Raw genomic sequence first — 22683 nt, forward strand, 5'->3', positions numbered from 1 at the left:
AAGAAGAGTCCAACAGTGAGATCGCAGCCTTGAACTGGGCTGCAGTTCCCTTCCATGCTACTGACGTCCTCGGTTGCCATAGGAAAGTCAGTTAGTCCTTCTGTGCCTCAGTTTCCCATTGTGAAAAGGTGACCCTCGCTCATCTTCATCGAGGAGATTGACGTGAAAAAAAGATTGGAAGGGACTCAGTGACTATGGTGTTGGGAGACAGGTAAGTACGTTAGAAATATGTAGGGAACCGGTGAGCTGAGACTCTTGTGGTACTGGTTCAAGAAGAGTGAATTTTGGAAGTCCTCAGTAGTTGGAAAATGCAAAGAGAGAAGCAGGTGGGATTCTTGCACCCACCTCTGCTTGGTATGTTCAGGATGGGCAGAACCAGGAGAACAACCTGCTTCAGCTTCTCAGCGATAGGAAGTGGTTGGGGATGGAGACCCACTAGCCATCAGCAGGTATCCACACGCTTCGCCGTTGTTGGCCATCAGTAGAGCATTGCATCTCCCCTCCCCACCCTTAAAAAATAAATTCATTAGGAGTAGAGAGGGCTGGAAGGGATTCCCTGGATCATCAAATCCAATCCCCTGTTGCATCAATCACATCAGTTTTATCCTTTTCATAATCAAGCACCACTATTAAATGTGCTCCTAAGGGAAGACAGTCCCAGAATCTCATTGCTTTAACTCGTAGATGCTTCTAATTTCCAGTTCATGCTTAGTCATGGCCCGCTTGTTAAACAGCAGGTACCTGGCACAGAAGCAAGAAATTTAACACAGTTTTCTTAAAATAACCACCCAGAAATCCTATCCACAAAAAAAATGCTGAGGTTGCAAAAGGGAACGTGCAAGGTCAGGTAATGATAATGGGGAGGCCCAAGCTCACACTTGCCTCTGCCTTGTAGTACAGACTTTACATAATCACCTGCCGTTAATCTTGTATGATCCAGTTGAGGTACAAGGCAAAAGTACTCACAGAACAAAGAAACTTCTTTGCTATTCTTCTCCATAATATTCATTGTGTAACCCTCTGTCTCTTTTGCCAGGTATAACTAACCCTGAGCTAAACATTTGACTCTTTTCCCCTTTCTTGGCAGGCTTTTCCATGCCATTGATTGCTTTACTGTACAAGCCATTACCTGCCCAGCGTCTGAGAAGTCAGTGAGTTGCATTGCCCCATTTCACAGGTTAGGAAATGAAGCACGGAGCTATCAGCTATATCAACCCATACAGTCTTGTCCGGTTAGTTAATCAGAGTGCACAATGAATGGGCAGAGGGGTAGAAATAGGTGAGTATAGGCTGAGGTGCAAAAACTCTGTGTCACCCATTGCAGCACCCATTAGTTGTGGCCCAGCCCACAGACGGTGATGGCACACAGAGTTGTTTGTGCACACTTCCATTGGGTCACAGCCGCGCAGCAGAACCAGAGTGACTAAGAAGGAGGGCTCACTTGACAAAAACAGGTTTGTAACTAGGACGCCAAAATCCCATGTTTGCTTATTTAACTTGGCAGGTATTCAAGTGAAACAGGCATGGAGGGGAGGTGTCAGAGCTGATCTGGGTACCAGCGTGTAGGGTTTTGACTTTCTATTTCAGTGCTCCTGTTTGGAAAAGAAATGCACTCAGACCCCCCCTCCTTTTTTTTTTTTTAAGCACTATTAAATGTCATAAGAATCGTACAGTACCCATCTTAATGTTCCTAACAAATTAAAATATTTTATTAGTCTATAATCTGAAAATCATTACCGTGGTTACTATAAAAACCCGAAGCTCTCCAGAGGGAACGATGTCAGCGTGTCTAAAATGTATGCAAATATATTTCATTGCCATAAAGGTACCAGGGGTCAGACAGACAGCCCCCAGCCCCGGGGCGACAGGCTGTTAGCGTGGGAGGGAACGAAGAAGAGGGAGAAAGCTGATCTCTCAACTGGCTTTCCTGGAGTTTTGCAGGGTGGATGCCTGCGGCTGTGTCTGGCTGGTTTGGATGGTTTCAGAGGAAAGCGTTGGTGCCGTTCCCACGCACCTCCCTCGTGGTGAGGGTAAGGAAGCGCTCCAGACGGCTCACCCCCAGTCAGGGATGAGCTGCTCTGAACCTCTGGTCCCATCCTGCTAACGCAGACAGGGCGAGTGCCTGTTCCCCTCGGGCATCCACATGCCCCCGGTGTCCCCTTCCTCCTGCAGATGACCCTGGATGTGTCCCTCTGAATTAGCGATGCCTAACGCAAGGCAGGCAGGAGACAGCCGCATCCAGCTCTGGGAAAGCAGCCCATACCCGCTGCCCCAGGCGGCTGGCACCTGGAGAGGCTGGGTGACAGAGTGGCCCCTGCTTTGGCCAGCTGACACCAGACACTCCCAGAGCGGTGGCTCCTGAGCCGCTCCCTTGCCCCGCGCAGAGCCAGTGAGCTCCTGCTGGTGACTCCTCACCGGCTTGGGCAAGTGTCAAACGGTTCAAAGATTAATTACCGTTTAACCGGCTGTGCTTCCATCTCTGCAGAAGGCTGCAGTGGAAAAGACAGAAGTACTGGGATAATTTACCCTGGTATTACACAGCAGATTACCCTGTACTTAGAAGGTCGCCAGTTACCATGTAATTAGACCTCCAACGCAGAGAAGTCCGCAATAGGTTTCCAAACCACTCTTCTTCCCGGTGTCAGAGCAGCAGAGGCATGGCAGCAAAGTGCAGACTGAAACCTCATTAGGTGCATTTAAAGCTGTTAAATAGTTTAAAATTCAAGCTGGGGTAGGTGCAATGAGAGGGCAGCAAGGCCACCTGTACCTGTCAGTGAGAGGGCGAATAAAAAACCAGAGCAGTTTGTCTAGAAAATGTGGGAAAGCCAAAACAGAAAGGAGGGCTTTGAGGGAGCTACGTGTGCCAGGCGCCTGGGGGCTGAACAGCAGCAACAGCTGCTGCTCTTCAAGGTTCATCAGGGAGAGCTTTGCCAGTGGTGGAGGACTCTGCTGAGCCACAGAGCTGCACGGCCGCAGGGTCCTGCCCCATGGCACGGTGTCCATGGGGCCACGTGGGATGCCGCAGCGGGGATGCCCCGTGGGTCAGGACGAGGGGTGGGCAGCAGGACACCCTACCCGTGCCTGGTGCCTACCGGCCTCTTGCTCCAGATTGCTGTCCTCCGTTTTTCACACGCACCCAAATCAGACACCTACTCACGGAGCATTTCGAAGAATGACAAATGCCTTTGATTACCAAGCACAAATTCCAGTAGCAGCTCGTCGCACGTCTCGGGTGGCTAATAAAGCACCGAGCCGGTTCTGATCAATATACAGCAAGTATCGCTGTAAAGTGAGATTGTGCCCGCCCCAGGCCACGTTGCATTTTGTCTTTATAAACCCTATCCTCTTCGAACCAAGCACAGTCCCTTGTGGGGTGGCAGCTCCCCAGCAAGCTTGTGGCTTTTCAGTGTGCCAGTGAAACAAATGCTCTTCCGAAGCCATCCATGTAAAGAACCCAAGTCAAAGAGCAAAGTGTGTGCCTCTACAGCAATCATTATTTTAAATACTCTTTTATTACCCAGCCACATGTCCCTGACTCAGCCCCACAAAGAGTATCCATAAGGTCGACAGCTTCTGGAGAGGTGCAGCGGAAACAAAGACAGTGTGAAGCGATTGATTGCCGAGGATAGAAAGAGCTCTATGTAAATAGTTTGTCTAAAGAATGACCGGAGCGGGGAGATGTGCTACCTGATTGCAAATATTTACAAAGTTGTGAGCTTGAAGGTTAGAAAACATTGAGAGAGGTGTATAGAAGTTAGCACAGGGATAACGCGGTGAGGATGAGGCTGGGGAAAATCAGTGTGGCAAGCAGGAAATTTCCATCATGTAGGCAAGATTTGCTTGTGATTTCCTGGGGGAGGTTGTGGGTTGCCCACTGGGATATATGGATTGGCACCCATCAATACCTTAGCAAATCCTTTAGGGCCCTCTCTCTCAAAGGAAAGAGGGTAGAATGAAATTTAATAGGGTTTTTTTTCAGCTCTGCTCTTCGGGCTGTAAAGCTGTTTCATACGCAGGCACGCGTGTCATTGCCTGTGCATGCTGCGTACACATACCTAACGCTCTTGGACTAGAGTGGCTTATCCAGAGGCAGTGAAACCAGCCAAGGCTTTAAGCCCAGCATTTGTAGTCACGTTTCTCCTTGAAGTAAATGCTCCAACAATGACATAATTGAGGACTGTCCTGTCTGCTCAGCATATGTCTGCAGGGGTCATTCATCCTATCAGACACGGCAGAACATTAGCGGTTTCTTTAGACTCACTTTCTCCTTCCGTCCTTCCTCTTGTGGCTAACCCTAATGGAGAGCTGGTGTCTAGAGACTGCTCTAGGAAAACTCGCCCAGTTTGGAGAGCTGACCATCTAGAAGCAGTCCTATATTACGGCAAAAACAGTCAGATGTGTCCTACCGGGTGCTGGGTTTGTGAAATGGTCCCAGCGGGGCTCACTGGGGCGGAGCGTCTGGCTGGCTGCAGGAAGGGGAGCAGAAGGCAACCAGTGATATCTGCAATGGCCACTTAGTGCTCGAGGGCTCTAATGGCATCTGAGAACCAGGTTCCTGTGTTTGTGGGCTTGCTTATTTATTTACGCTCCTGGCTAAATAAAGTAGGGAGGAAGAATTTTAACACAGTGGTTAAAATGCATGGGACTCCAGCAACTCTGTCCTACTCAAGGGCATGCGGAGAACTTGGTAAAGAATGGAGGAAACTTCAATGCACAGAAAGTCTCAAGTGGAAAAATAGAGTAGAAGAGGATGCAATACTTGATTCCTTCAAATTTTCAAATTTAGCTTGTTTTCCGGCAGAATCCTGCAGCCCTAACCTTCTGCACGTGCCACCATTTTGACTATCGCTGGTTTTAGTTCTGCCACTTCCCAGTGCTGCCACTGCTCCCCCATGGCACCTGTGCTCAGGTGGGTGCAGTCTCTCCCTTCTCCCGTGCCTGTCCCTCTCCGGCCGCTGTCACCATCTGCAGCCTCTCCTCTGCGTGCCACACCACCTTTTGACAGGGATGCTTCAGGCAGGCATGGGAAGGGCATGTCCAGGGCAACCTCCCCTGTTTTAGATCTCAGGAAGTTTATCCATTAGCATCGTATATTTGATCTGTCTCTACGGTGGTCTAAGTCATGGAGGGGGTTGGGGTTTGCCTCTGCCGTGAAATGCAGCTCTCCGTTCAGCAGTGCCAGAGCTGGCACAGCTTTCCCACCGGCACTGATGAGTTTAATCACATCATTAGTAGGTGTGACACTGCAGCCTCCGATGATGAGCTCTTTATTTTAACACGGCTTGCAACGTGTTTGTCTGAGATGCCATCTGTGCCTGCACTGCCTTCATTAGGAGAGAAAGCGTATGCATCTTCTGAAGTTGTTCTATATTTCTGTGATGTTTCCCTGCTGAGAAACCACTGTTCAACTACAGGATGAGAACTCTTACCTGAAGGAAAGCACCGTCACCCGAAATGCTTAAACAGGCCAAATAAACCATTAGGAAGCGCACCATTGGGAACCGTCCTCAATTGGCCTACAGGAAACTGGCTGGAAGGAATGATCCAGCTATTTTATTGCTGAAAGTTTTTCATCTTGGTAGAGCACTAAGGCCCCATCCTCTAATCTAAAGTACTGTAAGTTTTCAGGAAAGCAAGGAACAGATTTCAATTTTAAAAATGCTTCCAATTTTTACACCTCCATACCATGATTGTGCATAAAAGCCTCTGGGTTGCCTGCCCAGTTTTGAGATACAAAAGATACTATTAGATTTGTGGGCGCAGATCTGAGCTTTGAACCTTCCTCCTTAACAACTCCATCCTCAGCTATATATTCCTATAGATGCCCCTTGATCAGCCAACAGGCAGCATGCTCACAGTGCTTCACTGCTACTGAACAACGTTCACAAGTGACAGCCAGGCAGGAGCTGCCAGATCACGGTCCAGCTGCATGTAAAGAAAGGGAGCGCTTCTATAGGGAGTTCCCATACCCTGCGTCGTATTAAATTTCTGTCTGTATGCTGCCAGGCCTATGCTCAGTGAAGCTGACATTAACAAGAAATAGATTTCCAAACAATCTAGCCTAATGAATTTTGAATATTATTATGATTAATGCCAAGGCAGTTGAACTGATTATCCAGCATCCAGAAGTTAAGTAATGGAGCCTTATCTAAATCAGGTATAGTCGTCGGTCAGGAATGGCTCTGGCCGCAGACAAAGACGGAGCGTTACTGGTTACCCAGAGGGGAGTCACTGTCAGGACAGGGGAAGAGGGACGTGGAAGGGGAGATTGTAAGAACCAATCTGCAAGCATTTTAGCATAGAGTGATCGCACATGCAAGTGCTTTATTGGTCCTATTTCCTAAGCTGCATTTCTCAGGCCATTTTGAGACTTTGTTTTATATTGCCAGGTTAAGATCTATTGGGCAAATTTCTTCCTACTTTCCGAAGCCAGAAACTGAGCTGGTTTTCATTCTCTGCATCACCAAAAGAGCAGAATCCTGCTGGACGCGTTTCTTGCATCATGATGGTTTAACTCAGCCTCTATCTGATTAGCTTTTGAGCTATTAAACACTTCTTGTAGTATTACCAGCTCACTGCAAAATGATAATACAGATCAGTCACGGACAATTTCTGTTGGCACATGCAGTCTTTGCAGACTACAGATCCCCTTTGAAGCTGGAACCAGCCGACAGCTGTGCTGTTACCTGGGTGTTGCAAGTCTCTGAGCAGGACTGTCCTAAAGAAGCGTGGTGTAGTGCCAGGGTCTGCAGCCTGGTGGAGACAAATTGGTATATCCATACGGGGCCTGACAAACTGTCTGATGGCTGTAGTTTGGATAGGTTTAGTGGCCTTCCAGGCTCTGCTGTTATCTGGGCAGTGACCAGGAGAAAGGTGGCTTAGTTGGTAGCTTTCGAACAGCCCAGATGTGGTGCCCATGTTGTGGCTGTGGTGCAGAAGACCTCAGAGGCCACAATCTGCATGCACCCCTCTGCACAGCCGCCCAGTGCCAACCCACAGCCAAGCAGTGGGACTCGTGGGAAACCACTGGGTCTCCCACCAGTGAATCCTTCCCCAGTGCCACCACTTTCGTCCTCTGTCTGAGATCCCAGTGTGGGGTCTTGTCGTTCTGGGCCACAAGAAACTTTCAGTAGGTGGCCCAGGGGATCAGGAGGCTGGTCACCTCTCCTTCACCTGGGAGGGCTCTAGCAGCAACTGTTAGGACAGGGGTTTAGGACCTGGTGGTGGCCTCTGTGACCTCTTTACTAGGTGCTTTGCAAACTACAGCTGCTCTGCTCCCACTTCTCCCCAGCTGAATGAGGCATTGCAGGGGCTTCTCACAGTTTGTGTCCTGGTGTTGGAGATCATGGCTTTTGGAGCATTTACTTATATGAAAATGAGAAACTGGCCTTTGTTCCTCTTCAAGCTGGTTGTGCAGCCCTTTCCTAGCAGTGGGTACTTCTGCTTTAAGTTCTGGGAAGAAAAGGGGAGGAGTGAGCTGTGGTAAGGAGCATACCAAATAGATTATTGGCAAACATAATTAAAAATATATGTGCGATTACTCCTCTGTTTCCCTTTTCTTAACCATCCTCTGCATTACCTCTGGCATTTTTAGATGGCAGATAATATAACTGAGAGGACTCCTGGGTACAGGCAGCTCTTAGAGCAGCAGTGATTTATCTCAGGCCGTTTTGAGGTAGCAGAATTTACCTCTAGCTACAGCCACCCCTCCATGTCTGCCCCCTCCATTTACATAAGTAATTGGCAGCTTGTTAATGGCTCATTAGGAATGCTGAAAACCGTGGGATTAAAACACACTCAGTGGAGCAGAGATGACGGGGGAAGGGGGAGAAAGGCCGCTGTCCCTGCTTGCAAATTACACTGCTTGATTCAACGTGATTCAGAATTACAGGTCATAAAGCAACTAGATTGTTAAATGAAGTAAGGAAAAACAATGTCAATGGCAGGCTTTATTTTTAGACTCATGTTTAAACACAGTATGTGCATCTGGGGGGAACAAACAGTCCCTTGCCAAACAGTCCTACTGACAGCAGGAAGGTCTCACCCCCCTTCTCAGTTTTGCATTAACCCTGCCTGGTCAGTCTTTCCTGCTCTTGAGCAAGGCCATCTGGCTCCTTACATCACCTCACAACAGGGACATTTGGTTCCTTTCCCCATGCTCTCTCTGGGTAAGTCCAACCCTCTCCCCTCTGGCAGCAGGCGACCTGCATCTCCCCTGCTTTGGGCAAGGCTGGGACACCCAGCACAGCTGCGTGCAAGCGGGAGAAACAGCAACAGGTTGCTTTGTGCATTCTGTAAATCTCCAAAAACTCTCTGTGATCTCTTGTAAATTGCTGTGAGATGTCTTCAGTCAGCGGCGTGCAGGGGAGCAGCAAGCCCCATGCTGTGGCACTGCCAGAGCCTGCAACGGAGGAGATGGTTTGTTGTAGAGAGTGAGGATTAGGAGAGGATCAGATCTGCCATTCCCAGAAAGTGGAGTAGACACATGTGGAGTGCTGCGTGGTGAGGACACAACAAGTCAAGTGAGTCAAAATGTTTGGTGGAAGCTTTTTTTGTTTTGTTGACTGGTTTTAAGCTCACGTTCAGCACTGGCTATGACAGCAGGGACAGCAAAGGCACAAGACCTGAAGGCAAGGACAGGGCTACGCTGAGAGTTTGCAGTGACGGCTTTTGAATCACTTAGAAGAGTCTCAGCCTGGGGGTGGTACAGCCATAAGGCGTGATGCCTTTCGCTCAGAACACCTTGGGGATTTTTTGAGGCCAGAATAATTCTGGCAATGTTGCAGTCTCAGATGTAGCTAACACCCTTCTTTCTGGATAAGCTGAAAGGAAATTACAGATAAAGTACTAGGGAATCGTATCCAGTCACAACTTGCCCTTAAATTCAGTTACCTCTGATGTAAACTGCTTGGGTACTTAAGAGTCTAGTAAGGTGACAGTTAGAACTATGAAGTGCAGGACAGCTAATGTTCAGCCAAGCTCAGCTCTGTCTGGCATGTCAGAGTTAATCCCTCTTTGCAATCCCTTTTGCAAAAGGTGCCCAGGAATCTGTCAGGGCTCACACTGGCAAAACACTGGCACATCTGATAGAGAAATGCCTCTCAGTGCTGCTGGATCCAGCACTGAAGGCAGGGAAGGAGTGTCTCCTCCTGGAGACCCAGCCACGAGCACGTACTGCCCTCTGCCTCGCCCCTGCGAAGCCACCTTCGCATGTCCCAACCTGAGCTGGCAACCTCAGCTGACAAACTTCGACTCACAAAGGTGCAATCTACAGCAGTTTTGTTCATTGTTTGTTTTTCTCCAAGAGCTCAACTTAGCCAAACAGAGAAGCTTTTCCTGCTTCTTGCTTGCATTGGGTTTTTTTTTGTCCTTGTGTCCTCTCGAGTGACCCAACCACCTGTGGCTTTTATTCATACAAGGCTGTCCAGAACTGCTGAATATCACATCCTGCCCACAGCAGGAATTAATGTGTCCTGATGGGGACATACATCTGGCTGCTGGGGGAGGGTTCAGAGCTAAGTATCTTCCAGGGATCACCCAGCTCCTAGAGCTGAGGTCTAAAGGACATATGTTCTGGTGCAGCCCAGCCTGGGATGACAGCCAGGTCTGCAATTAAAGAAGATCCCAGGTCATTCCTACCTACAGCAGCAGGAACGGAGACAGCAATTGGAGACTGTGTGTCAGAGACAGTGATCAGAGAACGCGTGTCTTATCACTAGGTTGTGTGGATTGAGTGTTGAGTGGCTTTTCCTGGAGAGGAACCATGCCAAGGTCTCCACTACTGGTATGTGATTCTGTACAAACTCAAATGTCTCAGCTTGCTGCACATAAAAGGGTATTCAAATAATGCTGCACCACATGAAGACATCTACAGTGGTTCTTCTGACTTTCCCAAGGCAGGAGCAGGAGCAGAGCCTCCCTGAAGTATGCCAGGAACAGGAAGCAAGCTGTCAAATGACCTTCGAAAGCAAATGTCAAATGACCAAGGAAAACAAAAGCACTGATTTATTTTTTATTTTATTTCAAATTTGGGAAGGAAACTGCACAAAAAGGAAAATAAAACACAGCCTTAGAGTATGCCAGAGACCAAATTCCGTTCTTAGCTGAGATCTGTGAAGCAACAACCTTCAGCTGTGAGCACGGAGGGGATGGCTCAGTAGCTCCCCTCTGAATGCTACTTTGGGCTACAGCCCTGGAGCCGGGAGGGGGAAAACAGGGCTGCGCTCCAAGAGCTGCCTTTAACGTGTTAGTATCTGGATTCCCACCAGTCCAACGTTCTCATCAGGGTTTTTCAGCCCTACTCTGATTTTGATTTCCATGGTATCTCTGTTAGTGGCCCGAACTGTGGATATATTGCACAGTCTTCGCTGAACACTGCTGCTCCACTACCTACAGCTGTCAAACTGTCGAACTCGTTGGGGATAACATGTCATCTTTTCCCTTCCTAATCAGCTGGATGTCATTCAGAAAGCTGGGACAAGGAGAAATTTTTCCCCAGACACCAGCTTTCCTTGGTAGCAGACAAACCTCAAGCCTTATAATACTACTTGTACATAGCACTTATATAGCTTTACATTGTCAAAGTGCTGTACTAGCATTAAGTAATTATCTTTCTCCCTAATGGCCATTAACACTGGCCTTTCATGAACCTCCCCCAGCTCCCTGAGGTTCATATCTAATACAGCAATAAGCTGCTCAAAGGGAGTGGCTGGTTATCTTGCAAGTCTATGGGCTTGGATGTATAATGGGGCTTCAGAGCAGAGGCCAGGTGCCCTGGACTATCAGAAACATGTGGCTGTGGACCAGGTCATGCACTTGGGAGTATCCATTAGGAAGGGATGGAAACGAGTAGGTGATACTGTGATTTTGAAATGGAGACAGAAGAAGGAAACTTTGGCCGCTGCGAGGATATGCACTGATTGCTCTATTTATTACCAGGATAGTACTGCAAACTGAAAGAGCAAAGCTATGGGAATAACATGTCAATGTGGGCACGGGGAGTTGATCTAGGGAGAGAAAGTTAGAGAGCTAAAAATGTCAAGCAAAGCTAGACAGCCATGGCAATGGGATAAAGAGGCCAGTCTGCAGGTCTTTGAAGCATTAAAATAACAAGGAGAAAGGGCGAGCTTGGCAGCATCATAGGATTTAAAGAGAGGAACAGAAGAAGATTTACTTGCCTTATTTGCTTGAAAGCAAATCCCTCTTCCAGGTTGTGTCTCCAGTGGCGATGTTGCAATGCCACTGTTTGAGCACATTTCACCCTTAGCGGCCTTTAGAGGGTGAACCGGCATGGTGGCTGGGCTCCCAAGGGAAATGGAGGACGATGGGGTGGAAAGATGACATGACTGTTTTAGGAAAGGCTCAGAAGTAGCATGCTCCTGACAAGCATCAGTCCTGCGTGATCACTTATTTCTGAAATCTGCCAGGCCCAGCTCTGAGCAAACAGAGGCTTGACTGAAAAAAAACTTTCAGCTTCTCTCTAAAGACACAATAATGATTCTTTCCAAAGCCAAGAACGTGCCATGTAAACTGACTTTGCAAAAGAAAAAAAAAAAAGCATCCTTTTTTTTAGCCTGATTTAATAGCATCATTTTGCTTTTATGCTTCTGGCAATGGCTGGTCCTGTAAAAGAAGTATGTAGCCATGGGAATAATGTGCGAGTCTACAGTGGCATAACACAGATCACAGCCACTACATGTTATGCAAAGTATTTCTGTCACCCTGGACACACTCTGCTTCCTATGGCATCAGTAGCACAATCCCTCTGTGCTCAGCTCTAAATCATTTTGCTACATCAGCAAATAACAGGGTACGGCTGACTGCAGACCAGGAAGACCAGACTTAGTGTTCACTTACCATACAGCTTCAGAGCAGGGCCTTTCTCTGCCTTCCTGCATCTGTTTTCTCATCTGTGAAATGGGAATTTTAATCCTAATCAGTTTGCGAGGGAAGCAGTAAGGGATAGTCAAAGGCGATGCTTTAAAATGTAATAGTCAGCCTTATGTGCTAGGCTAGACATTGGAGTGGTTTTATGGTACAGTTTAATTGATGCCTGTTCTGCTTATAGCTATCTAGTAATGCTTAACATTCAAAAATGTGGCACCCTGACATGCAAAGAATACCCTCTTATCTATGAGCATAGCATATTTGGGGATCCAAACATTTCTGGGCGTTGCTTGGGGTTTTTTTTCCCCCAAAATTAATTTGATTGTTAATTATAACTGGATTAATTTTTAGGAAAAGATATGTCTCTCATGACATACAGGGCTGGGAGAAATGCTTTGGCAGTCCCTGGACTCCACCATATGAGCTAAGCCAAGACTGTGTCGTCACATCCTTGGGACAACCATTGACTATGTATGTCACTTTACTGGCAGTTCATCACCAGGATGTGTCTAGAGGAGACCAAAGACCTCGACTTTATTTTAGCTTATTAGAACTGAGATGAGACTAGTGGCTTCTCTGCTCTGCTCTCAGGGCCAGATCCTCAAGGGGTGTAAATCGGGGCCCTCCCATTCAAGCAATACTGCTGTAATACTGTTTGTGTAAGCTGAGGACCTGGTTCATAGATTCTGAACTGCTGTAGGACCTGTTCAAAAGGGAGTTAACTGAGCTCAATACATTGTACTGCCTGTAATCTCAAATGATCCTGCAAGATTCAGGATATTGCAGATGTAGAGAGCTTTGCAATAAGTAATCATTTTGAGATTGCTGGAAAACTGAAGAGTTAGTGCTACTTAAAGGAGAATAAAATAAGCATTAGCACAAAACAGTTTTTGCAACAATCAAGTTTGATGTATGTTCCGTTCCATTGATAACATTTCCTCAGAGCCCTTCACAAGAAGGGAAAGCAACTTGTAAACGCTGGGAATGCAGGAAAGAGCTAAAATTGCAGCCACAGTTTCAAAGGAACAAACAAAGAAAAGCATACTTCCATTTCCATTACGGGAGAATATTCTTGGGAGTTCAGAGCAGCAAGCCACGAACACGCCAGCCAAACCATCTCTAAATAGGAGGTGTAGAGCTGCAATGAGCTTTTTATCTTTGTGCATCACAGTTCTGAGCACCTCTGCACTTAGGAAAGAAAGATGTTCCTGAGACTTGCAAAACTCCTTCTCTTTTTTTGAGGTAGGGTCTGTTTCAGAGTTAGAAAAAGGGCTAGTCTGCAGACCTCCGGGTACAACATTGCAAGCCCAAATCCAAATTCTGTCAAACCCCAGAGAAGTCTGACTCGCACCCTCCGTGCAGAAAGCCTGCTAAGCATGACATGCATTTCACACCCTATCCCACCACACCTCCCCAGCACTATCCCTATTGCTTCCAAGCACTGCACTGTGTCTCTGTACTGACCCTTCCCCACACTAGTTCTGCTTTAATCAGGCAAAGAAACCTGTGGCAGCTTGGGAAAACTGGCAGCTCAGAGGAGAGCTTTTGCTTGTACAAGAAACATTTTCATCCAAGCAAGCGCAACAATCTCATTATTTTGAATAGCCACACATATGCTGGAAACCTAGATACCAGATACCTTCTACCCTGATCCTTCATAGGACCAGAGAGATTTCTGCCTGTTTGATTCAGTTGCAGTACTACAGAGTTATTAGCACTTGCTTTTTGGTGTCCATAATGAGACAAGCAGTCTTCCAAGCAGCACCACAAAAGTGCTCTTCCTCATCACCGCTAAAACCTCGGACACTTTACCCTGAGCAGAAACAAGTGCTGAAGACTTGCAGCCATACTGCTTCCAGCACCGGCTGGTCTTATCAATTAGCTATTTCCCCACAGATGGTGCTTCTTATGTAGAAGGACAGAACAGAGAAAAACTTGTCCTGCTCAGAGACACTTGTTTAGAAATCTCTAGGGAATCTGGAGGTAAATCCATCTGCTTTCAAACTGTTTACATGTATCCTGCAAACCTGCTGGATTCACGTGCCCTAGAGAAGGGTAGACCCTGACTGAGACAGTGCCTTTCCCTGGCTTGGCATACCCCAGTGGGACTTTGCCCATGGGCTCTTCCATTTCCAAACTCTCCAAAGGGGCTGGCTTTCCTGCCTCCATTAAATGCTGGGCATATTCCTGCCTGTAAGAGCCTGTTCTTTACAGACCGCCTTTTTGCAGTGCGGTCCTGCAGTCATTTACATATTCAAAGCACTCTTTGAAAAGGCCTGTAGCACAGTTTTATGAGCACAAAATCTTTCATGCAATTAGGTGATGTGCAGATGCCTGTGCATGGCTTTTAGAAAAGCTTACCGAAGAGGGACAAACCTCACGCTGTATTTCTGGTGGGTGCCTCAGAGCACTGAGGCCCTGCAAAACTCAGCGCAGTACTCTGCTGAGCACTGTTTCTTGCCTTGCCTCCTGGTTCTTGCCTTGCCTCCAACTGTAGGGTTGGAGTATGCACTTGGCATTTTGTCATTTGATTTCTTTACAAGCCCATTTTTGGGAGGAGAGGACATCATTTATCTTGATACATTTCACTCCCTATCCATCATATTAACCAGGTGGGATTGGTGGGTAAGCCCACGGGCGGTCGGGGAGGCAGTAGCCAGCCCAGCTTTTTTGAACAGCTCCTTGTCGATGTAGCTTACAGGGAGGTCCTGAGTTTGCCCACATCACGTCAGGGCTGACCCCTTCCTCGGGGCTCTCCTCACTCAGATGTCTTTGTGCCTTTGCCCTCACCCAGGTTGGAGGACACACCATGCTGCCTATCCGCTGGATGCCTCCAGAGAGCATCATGTACAGGAAATTCACAACAGAGAGTGACGTCTGGAGCTTCGGAGTGATCCTCTGGGAGATCTTCACGTATGGGAAGCAGCCCTGGTTTCAGCTCTCAAACACAGAGGTACAACAGTGCTGAGACACCTCAGCTGGAAACTGTACTTTCTACCATCTCTCCTTTCCAGATTGCTTGCAAAGCGGTTCGTACGTAGATGGTCCCCTCCTCGGCACTCCCATGGCTTCAGTGTGGGAGAAGAATCATTATCTCTGTTTAAGAGCTGGGGAAACTGAGGCATGCAGGAATCAAAGGGCTCTGCCAAAGCCATGTACTGGTCATCCTCAGTCTCTCCCTTCTAAGTTCTTGAGATACCTCCATAACAGCCACATCTGATAAACTCTCGGTGTTTTGCCAGAACTGGGGATACCCAAATTACTGCTGGGATCTGAGTTATTGTCATGCCCTGAATTTCCTCTGCTGTCTTTCTCCTTTATAGCTGAGGCTCTTGCCATGGTCTCCAGTTTATGAGAAAGTGTTTGAAGTCTGTTATATAGCATGTGGCACATTTCTGTGGGGCTTTTCACCATAGGGATATCTATTATATGGTTTGCCCCAGTTCACTGAGGGTGGAACCCAAGGAGCTGGTTTGTCCTTTTCATTTCTTTGCATAGCAAAAGTTGCAGCCCATCAGTATAGGGCCACACTGTAAAAATGTTGAGGGAAGGCTGGCTGGGATTAGCAGAGTGTCAGAGCTGAGGTTTGAGGCACATCAGCAGAAATGCATTGGAAGATTTTTGCTCAGAATAGCAGGGGGTATTATAGAAGAGGAACAAGATGCATTGACATAGCAGTGTGTGGGAACCTTGCACATTTTTATCCTACTGTGTATCTAATGGATTTCAGAAATTTCACCTTTTGTAATGAGAAATGTGCATTTTCTGCTTTCTGGATACAGATCCCTTAATTAAGTGAGTTGCAGAGACGGCAAATCCAAGGTGTTGCTTTACAGCTCTAATACTTGCCCATTCGTGTGCTCAATGGGGCCTGACTGTATATCCCAAAGTAGCACACGCAAACATTTTAGAGACACAAACAATGGAATCGACAGCGACAGAAGTTATTTGTCACGCTATTTAATGAGCTGCTCTTGCATTTCCCTGGGAGGGTAAATACAAACACACACAAATGAGCACATGTAGCTTGTACGTGGGTGATAGGCACGCTGGAATATGACAGCTCGGCTGCCCCTGTGCTTTCTGCCTCAGTTTCTCTTGCAGGGCAGTAGGACTGAGAATAGTCACCCCTAACCTTGAGGGAGGATGGCCGGCTAAAATCTGCACAGATACAACTGTATTGGCTTTTCTACCATCCATGGAAAACTCTTCTCTTTTCCTTTCCCATTGCTGTATCCACTTCTTTCTGAGAGCTGAAGACTTCCACCCCAGACCAGACTATTCTGGTGGGAGGGAGCCACATCAGCTCACATCTGGCTCATTTTTTTCACAATTTGTGGAGAGGTGGGTAGAACCTGAGTGGTTGCAGAGGACTGACACCTCCACCAGCTCCTGGATGGTGAGGAGTCAGAGCAAGCCTCAGCGGCAGCCTGGCCGCAGCTGCAGAGCCCTGCGGAGGGGCAGGTTAAATGAGTCTGTGCCAGGCTCCAGGCTGCCAGGACCGGACCGTGAGCGAGCACCAGGCTGGCCGAGCATTGCCGTTGTTGGGTGCAGGCATTTAGCAAGGCTGGGATGCTCGCTCCCTCCTCTGACTCCGCATGGCGTCATACCCCCACAGTATTTTTAGCAGGTTTGTTCAAGGCTGGAAGAGACTTTGCCTGAGCAGAGGGATTAGGCAGGGCATCACCTGATCTGAAAACCTCAGCCAGTCCATTAACTTCTGTCTATGCCCTTCCTTTGTCCTGCAAAGAAAGGGCCCAACACAGGGCTCCTGTGCATGTCCAGGATGTCCTGTCAGAAACCATAACTCACCTCCTCCCACAGGCCACCGCTGCCAGCAGCTTTATGGCGATGCAGGCTTCTCTGCATGCTGCGTCTTCCTCACCCAGCTTTCAGCAGGTCCTAATCTCTCCCCTCTGTATTTATATGCAAACAGCAAAGTGATAAGTATCCGTTGAGCTGTGTGGCAGGCCCATTACTATTCATAAATGATAAATTCCAAACACCCCTTGCTGGGTGGCTTCCCTCAACACACCGCTTGGGATCTGTGTTTATCTGCAGAGCGTGGCAGGTCACTCGCACACTGCGGTGCTGGGACTCATCAACTCCAACCAAGGAGGCCAGACGGTAATAGCAGCTCTCTGACAAATCATACCCACCTTCCTTTTGCATCCATCCCTCTGGTGAGCAAAACACAAACAGGCACTCAGGGGAGTCCTTTCCAATGGCATCCCTCTGAAGAGACTTTAATGCTGTCCAAGAGATCACATTTCTTTCATGAGCAGCACCGACCTGACCCAGAACAGAGTGTTAGCACCACAATTTTTTTTTCATCACAGATGTGATTTGAGATGAAATTTCATTCTTTCAGCTGCTTTTCTATGTCAAAATGAGGCAAATCTGCCCTTGGAGATGGAGGTAGGAAAAGATGCTCTGAACTCCCCTTTATAGAACTCTCCTGGGCTGTGCAACGGAAAGGACTCATGATTTTCGGGGAAGAAAAATATCATTTCAGCTGTGCAAAATATTACTTTAGTTTCAGGATTTTAAGGCTTTTTAGTCTTCTTCAATTAGCAGGAAAAAGTGACATCATAAATTGAAACTTCATTTTGTTTGCTTGTGACCACCTGCTGGAGAGTGCATAGAGGTAGTTAGGTGTCAAATGGGGAAGGTTTTTGGGAACTGCAAGACTGCAGCTGGAGACAAACTTTTCACTGTAAAATTATCATTAACAACACACAAACAGGTGAGCGCTGAGGATCTGCAGACCTCTTGGCTTCTCAGCACTCCCATTCTCTAAACTGTGCCACATCAGCCAAGAAGTAGCTGGGACAGGACATGCGCTAGGAAGTGCCCAACTGGTGTTCAGCATCTCTTTTCTTTTTTTCCTTTCAGGTCATTGAGTGCATTACCCAAGGCAGAGTTTTGGAAAGGCCTCGAGTCTGCCCCAAGGAGGTTTACGACATCATGTTGGGCTGCTGGCAGAGAGAACCTCAGCAACGGCTCAACATCAAGGAGATCTACAAGATCCTTCATGCTCTGGGCAAGGCCACACCAATCTACCTGGACATCCTTGGCTAGCAGTGGCCACTTGTTGAAAGTCCCTGCTCCTTCCTTCCGACCTTCCTTCCCTCTCCCCCTCCCAAGTCCTTTGCCCCTCAGCTCCCAAGCAAACATCTTCATATAAACTCAAGTGCCTGCTACACATACAACACTGAAAAAAACAAAACAAAAAGCAAACCAACAAAAATCCCACAAAACAACAACCTGTAAGGCAGTTTGGCTTATATATATTTATAGATATCTCTCTATATATAACTTCCACACCAATACAGAAAGAAGCTGCTGTTACAGAAAATTATAAGACTTTAAAAACAAAAAGAAACAAAAAAGGGAGAAAAGAGTACTTAAAAAGATATATATAATTAAAAAAAAAAAAAAAAGAAAGGAGAAGGTATCTTTCCCCCGAGCAATGAAGCAGTGAATTGTAACCCTGCTGTGAGTATGTTTTGGGCTGCTGGGCAGGGCTCTAGACTGGCTACGGCAGAATTGCCATCCCGGGTAGGAGCGCCGGGAGGAAAGCCTTGCCCTGGTTGTATGATATGCACTGAATGTGTGAAATCAGTCCTTCCTTTTCGTCATTGCCTCCCTCCCTCCTTCCCAGCCCACAGGTGATGGGCGCAAAGCCAGGGCAGTGCCCCTGGATGAACTCTCTTTTACCAACCCCTTTCCTTCCTCCCTCTGAATCCTTCCCCATCCCTCTCTACCTTCCTGCCTTTTCCCTCCCTCCAACATTTCAGGACAATTTTTCTAATTTGCTGATTCTTAAATGTATAGACTCAAGGCTTTCGAACACACAGTCAAAGGATTGTGGCACCTACGGGTAAAACACACACCAGGAACCAGCCGCCCTCCCGCAGACAGCAAGCTGGCCGGACCCAGACCTCCCTCCTGCCCCGTGCCAGGGCCAGGAGAGCAGTGGGATCGAAGTGGCTGCGCAAGGGAGTCGAGGGAGGGTCCTGGAGACCCGGTCCTGAATCATCCCCAACCCATTTCAGTGTGCAAGACAGGAGTGCCGTTCGTCGGGGCACCCAGCACAGGCGGCAACTTTGGGAGGAACAACCTCTCATCCCCACCCCGCCTTTCTCTCCCCATCCTTCAGGTTTGCTAGCGGCCAGGGGGTTGTTCCCCCTCCTTCAGCTCTCTCCACCAGGGCCAAATTGGTCCCTGGTGTAAACCTTCAGCAGACAGGGTTGGATCCCTGCTCCCCGCATGGGGGAAAGGCTGCAGCGTGCAGACAGCTGGGAGCGTGCCTGCATCCTGGCTGGGCATGCCCATGGGGTCAGCATATCCCAGTGCTCTTCCTCCCCATCCTCTTCCCTTCCCCATCCCTCAGTCCAAGCCTCAGGCACAAGCCAGCAGGGGACAGGGAGGGGGACAAGGCTTGCGAGATGGCTGGGAACCTACCAACACCTGCCTGCAGCCCCCTTGCCATTCTCCTCACGTCCCCATCCCCTGAAAGGATTGATGCATCTGCCTTTGAGCTGTTGTGAAATGCAGAGGCTGAAGAATAGCTCCACAGGCAGCCCCGGGAGAAGGGGGGGAAGGAGGGGAAGGTGCCTTCAGGAGCAGACGGCTCAGCGGATGGCCGCAGCGGCCAGCCTTGCATCTCAATGAGGATAAAGGCCTGACAGGCAGCAACAGGGGGTGGTGGGGACAGCGAGGGAGAGACAGAAGCATCCTCCCTATAGCCCATCACCCTCGAGCAGGAAATAATCCCGACCTGGGGAAAGGCTGAGTCAGACGCTAAATCCAGTCCGTCCAGATCGGGCTGAGGATACACAACCTTTCTGGGTCATTTTTTTCCCGTGGCTAATCGAGGATGAGGGGGAACCTCAGCTTGGCAGCTGCTCTCAGGAGGCAGGGAGCAGGTGCCACAAGCATTGTCAAGGCAATTTTGAGAAGGTAACAACAACTGGCACAAAAATAGCCTGCTCAGATATGGTGCTTGCCTGGAAGGGAATGCAGATGGGGGAAGAGGAGATGGAGAAGGGATCTTGGCTCCCTCCCCATGGCCAGAGTAGTATTCATGGCCAGGGTGCAAGGGGAGATGGGTGACTCTGAGACCTGGTTATGGCCAGCTACTGAAAGGGGAAGATTTCACATCCTCTCCTCATCTCCCTTGTCTCTTGCCAATCTCTACCTCCCACCCGTGGCTCTGGCATGACTTGACTTGGCTTATGGTTTCAGATGGGGGCAGGGGACACTGCTACGAGGAGCTTTGTGGTGGCAGCAGTGACGGGTGGGTTTATTCCGTGCTTGTGTAAAGAGCAGCGCAAGCTTGGGGTGGGAGATGATGGATGGCAGTAACCATATGGGAGTAAGGATGTAACCTTCCTCTGTGTGTTAGAGAGCTCTGAGCTAGTGGGACAGGCTCGTGCCAACAGAGGCTGGATGGACTGCTGCTGAACAGGAACAGTGCACAGGAACAGCATACCATGCCACCCCTCAACAGCAGGATCTTGCTCCTTTGGGAAAGGACATCTAGTTTTCCTCACCTGCCTACTTAGGTCCACCTTTGGAAGTGAAAAAGTTTGGTTGAAAGGTTGCTAGCCTTTGCTGGCCTGGCTTCCTTTGTATGCAAGCTGCTTTAGCTAAAAGGACTGGAGACTCTGTACAAGGGAAGAACAAGCAATGGTTGTTAATGGCCCAGTGTCTCCAAAAGAAAACCCTTCCCTAGGGTTGCCTGTCTCTTACCCTCAATGTCTTCTTGCTCTTGTGGCTCCCAGGCACTGCACCAGATTGTGCAAGGCCACCATTTTGTCCACCCCTCTATCTTGCTCTTGTGCTCTCATTTCTCTTTTTGCCAATGTCATGGGCCTTTACACTATCAAATCACCTACAGACACTGTGTTCCCATGTTCAATGAGATTCCTCTGTCACCATTCTGCACAGCAGCACCATCCTCCTTTCCTTCCTTCTTTCCTCCTTCCTCTCCTCCCCAGCACCACCACCCTGTCCCTTTTGTCACCTCTCTGTATGGTCACGACAGCGAGGTGAGCTCAGGAGCTGAGCATGACACCGAGCCTTGGTGCTGCGTGGTTAGGAATAAGTGGTCTCTGAGAGGCAAGGAGATGGGTCCCCAGAAGATGTGAAGTGGCTGAGACCAAGGTTCAGGCTGTCTGACTGATTTACTGTTAGCCCCACCAAATGCAGTGACTGCTTCGGAAAAAGGTCCTTTTGTCAAAGTTAATTGTGAACACTTGCTCAGAAGAGCAAGATAAGCTGCAGTTCTGCAGTGACGTCTCCCTGGCTGCTGCTGCTGCTGCTGCTGCTGCTGCTGCTGCTGCTGCTTTATGCCCTTTGGCCTCTTGGTGCTGGATGGAGGTTTGTTGGGGGGGAGGAGGAGGTTGTTTTATGTTTGAAGACATGATGGAAACTGCTGCATCCTTTTTTGGCATGACAGTTTTGGAGGGGAAGAGGGAAAGCAGCTGTGCTGAGTTCCTGGTGAACACCCTGAGACCTCATTTCCAGAAGCACCTTCCCTGGACCAGAAGCGGAGCTGCCCATCAGCACGTGTGATGGTGCTCTTCCCTGTAGGAAGACGGGCTCTGGGCTGGCCCCACTGCATGTGAGGGCAGAAGAAGAGCAGATCTGGGGGGGAAACTCACAGAGTGCCATAAGTCAGTGTGGGGACTGTTTGGAGGCAAAGACAAATAAGTTCATTCTCCTTCTCCATTTCCAGGAGAGATACTTCTCATTGTCCTGCCTCTACTAAGAGAAGAGAGCTATCCCTGCTGCTTGAGAACACCAACAGGTCTCACCCAACTCTGAGACAAGCTAGGACTAGTTCCCAGTGTGCCCAGGCAGACGTTCCCACCACCCAGCATCCTCCATCAGCAGTTTTCTCAAGGGGCTTGTGAAAGGGAGCTGGGAGGAACGCCGGTCTGAGCACTGCTGAGAAGGGGCCATGGGGTTTTCCCTGTCCCAGCTGCATCCTGCTCCCTAAAAATTAAAATCGTTAGTACCAGCTCAGTCACCCAAGGCTGTCACTGACATGATGCTTTCTTGGAGGTGAAGGTGCATGGTACAGATGCATGCCAGGGCTGCAAACTGCAGGCAGTAAATGTGGCTCCAGCCTTAGGGCCTCACCAGTGACCTGCCTTGTCTTCTCCAGCCGTTATTTTTCTTTCCACTCCAGTCTGTCCAGTTGCAAGATGAAAGCTGAAATGTAGCTAAGGGAAGACACACAATGATCTGCCAGATTGAAAGTCCATCCTATCTATCTCACACAAAGCTTGCCCATCCCTCAATGCAGGTATTTTGGAGGTCAAAAAGAGCCTGGGCTGCCTGACTTCCGGCCTGTCCTTGGATCCACAGGGTGTTGAATTGCAGACAGGTGACTCTGGGCACATGTGCTGCACAGACAAATGTGAAAAATCTGGAATGCCTTTAGAGAGGCTGCTTGCTTGAGAGACATCGTTGGCTTTGAGCTGTCTGCTTGTCCCCAGGAGTGGGTGGAACAAGGTGAGAAAATATGTGGGGAAATAAAAAAGCCAAGGAAAGGGAAAGGCTGGTTTCAGAAGGCAAGTGAGTATCTTGGGTTGGGAAATCGAGACTGGTTTTGGGAGTGTGGCGTAGAATTTTAAGTAGCACTGTGGATACAGGCGAAAAACAAAAGAAAATAGTAACGTACTAGAGCTCCGGGAAAAGTTAGCTATAACACTGGGCAAATACTGGTTTAAAAAGGAGACAGAAACCAATAAAAGCAAGGGACCATTTATGCAGCCTGAAAAC

The 22683-nt window shown here is 48.5% G+C and overlaps 1 protein-coding gene across 4 annotated transcripts in view; it reads left to right on the plus strand.

Moving 5' to 3' along the window:
• The window catches only part of NTRK3 (neurotrophic receptor tyrosine kinase 3), a 219379-nt gene extending 198160 nt beyond the window's left edge, over positions 1–21219 (plus strand). For 3 of the 4 annotated variants that reach the window (XM_054837014.1, XM_054837016.1, XM_054837017.1), the window contains 2 exons: positions 14681–14839; positions 17782–21219. In XM_054837014.1, coding sequence (XP_054692989.1) covers positions 14681–14839; positions 17782–17967 — 345 coding nt within the window. In that variant the 3' untranslated portion in view covers positions 17968–21219. Of the gene's footprint in view, positions 1–14680; positions 14840–17781 lie in introns of those variants that run through there. The other variant, XM_054837018.1, reaches the window with a different exon arrangement.
• Positions 21220–22683: the final 1464 nt, after the last annotated feature.

The sequence above is a fragment of the Grus americana genome, chromosome 10, assembly GCF_028858705.1.
Source record: "Grus americana isolate bGruAme1 chromosome 10, bGruAme1.mat, whole genome shotgun sequence".
Taxonomy (NCBI): domain Eukaryota; kingdom Metazoa; phylum Chordata; class Aves; order Gruiformes; family Gruidae; genus Grus; species Grus americana.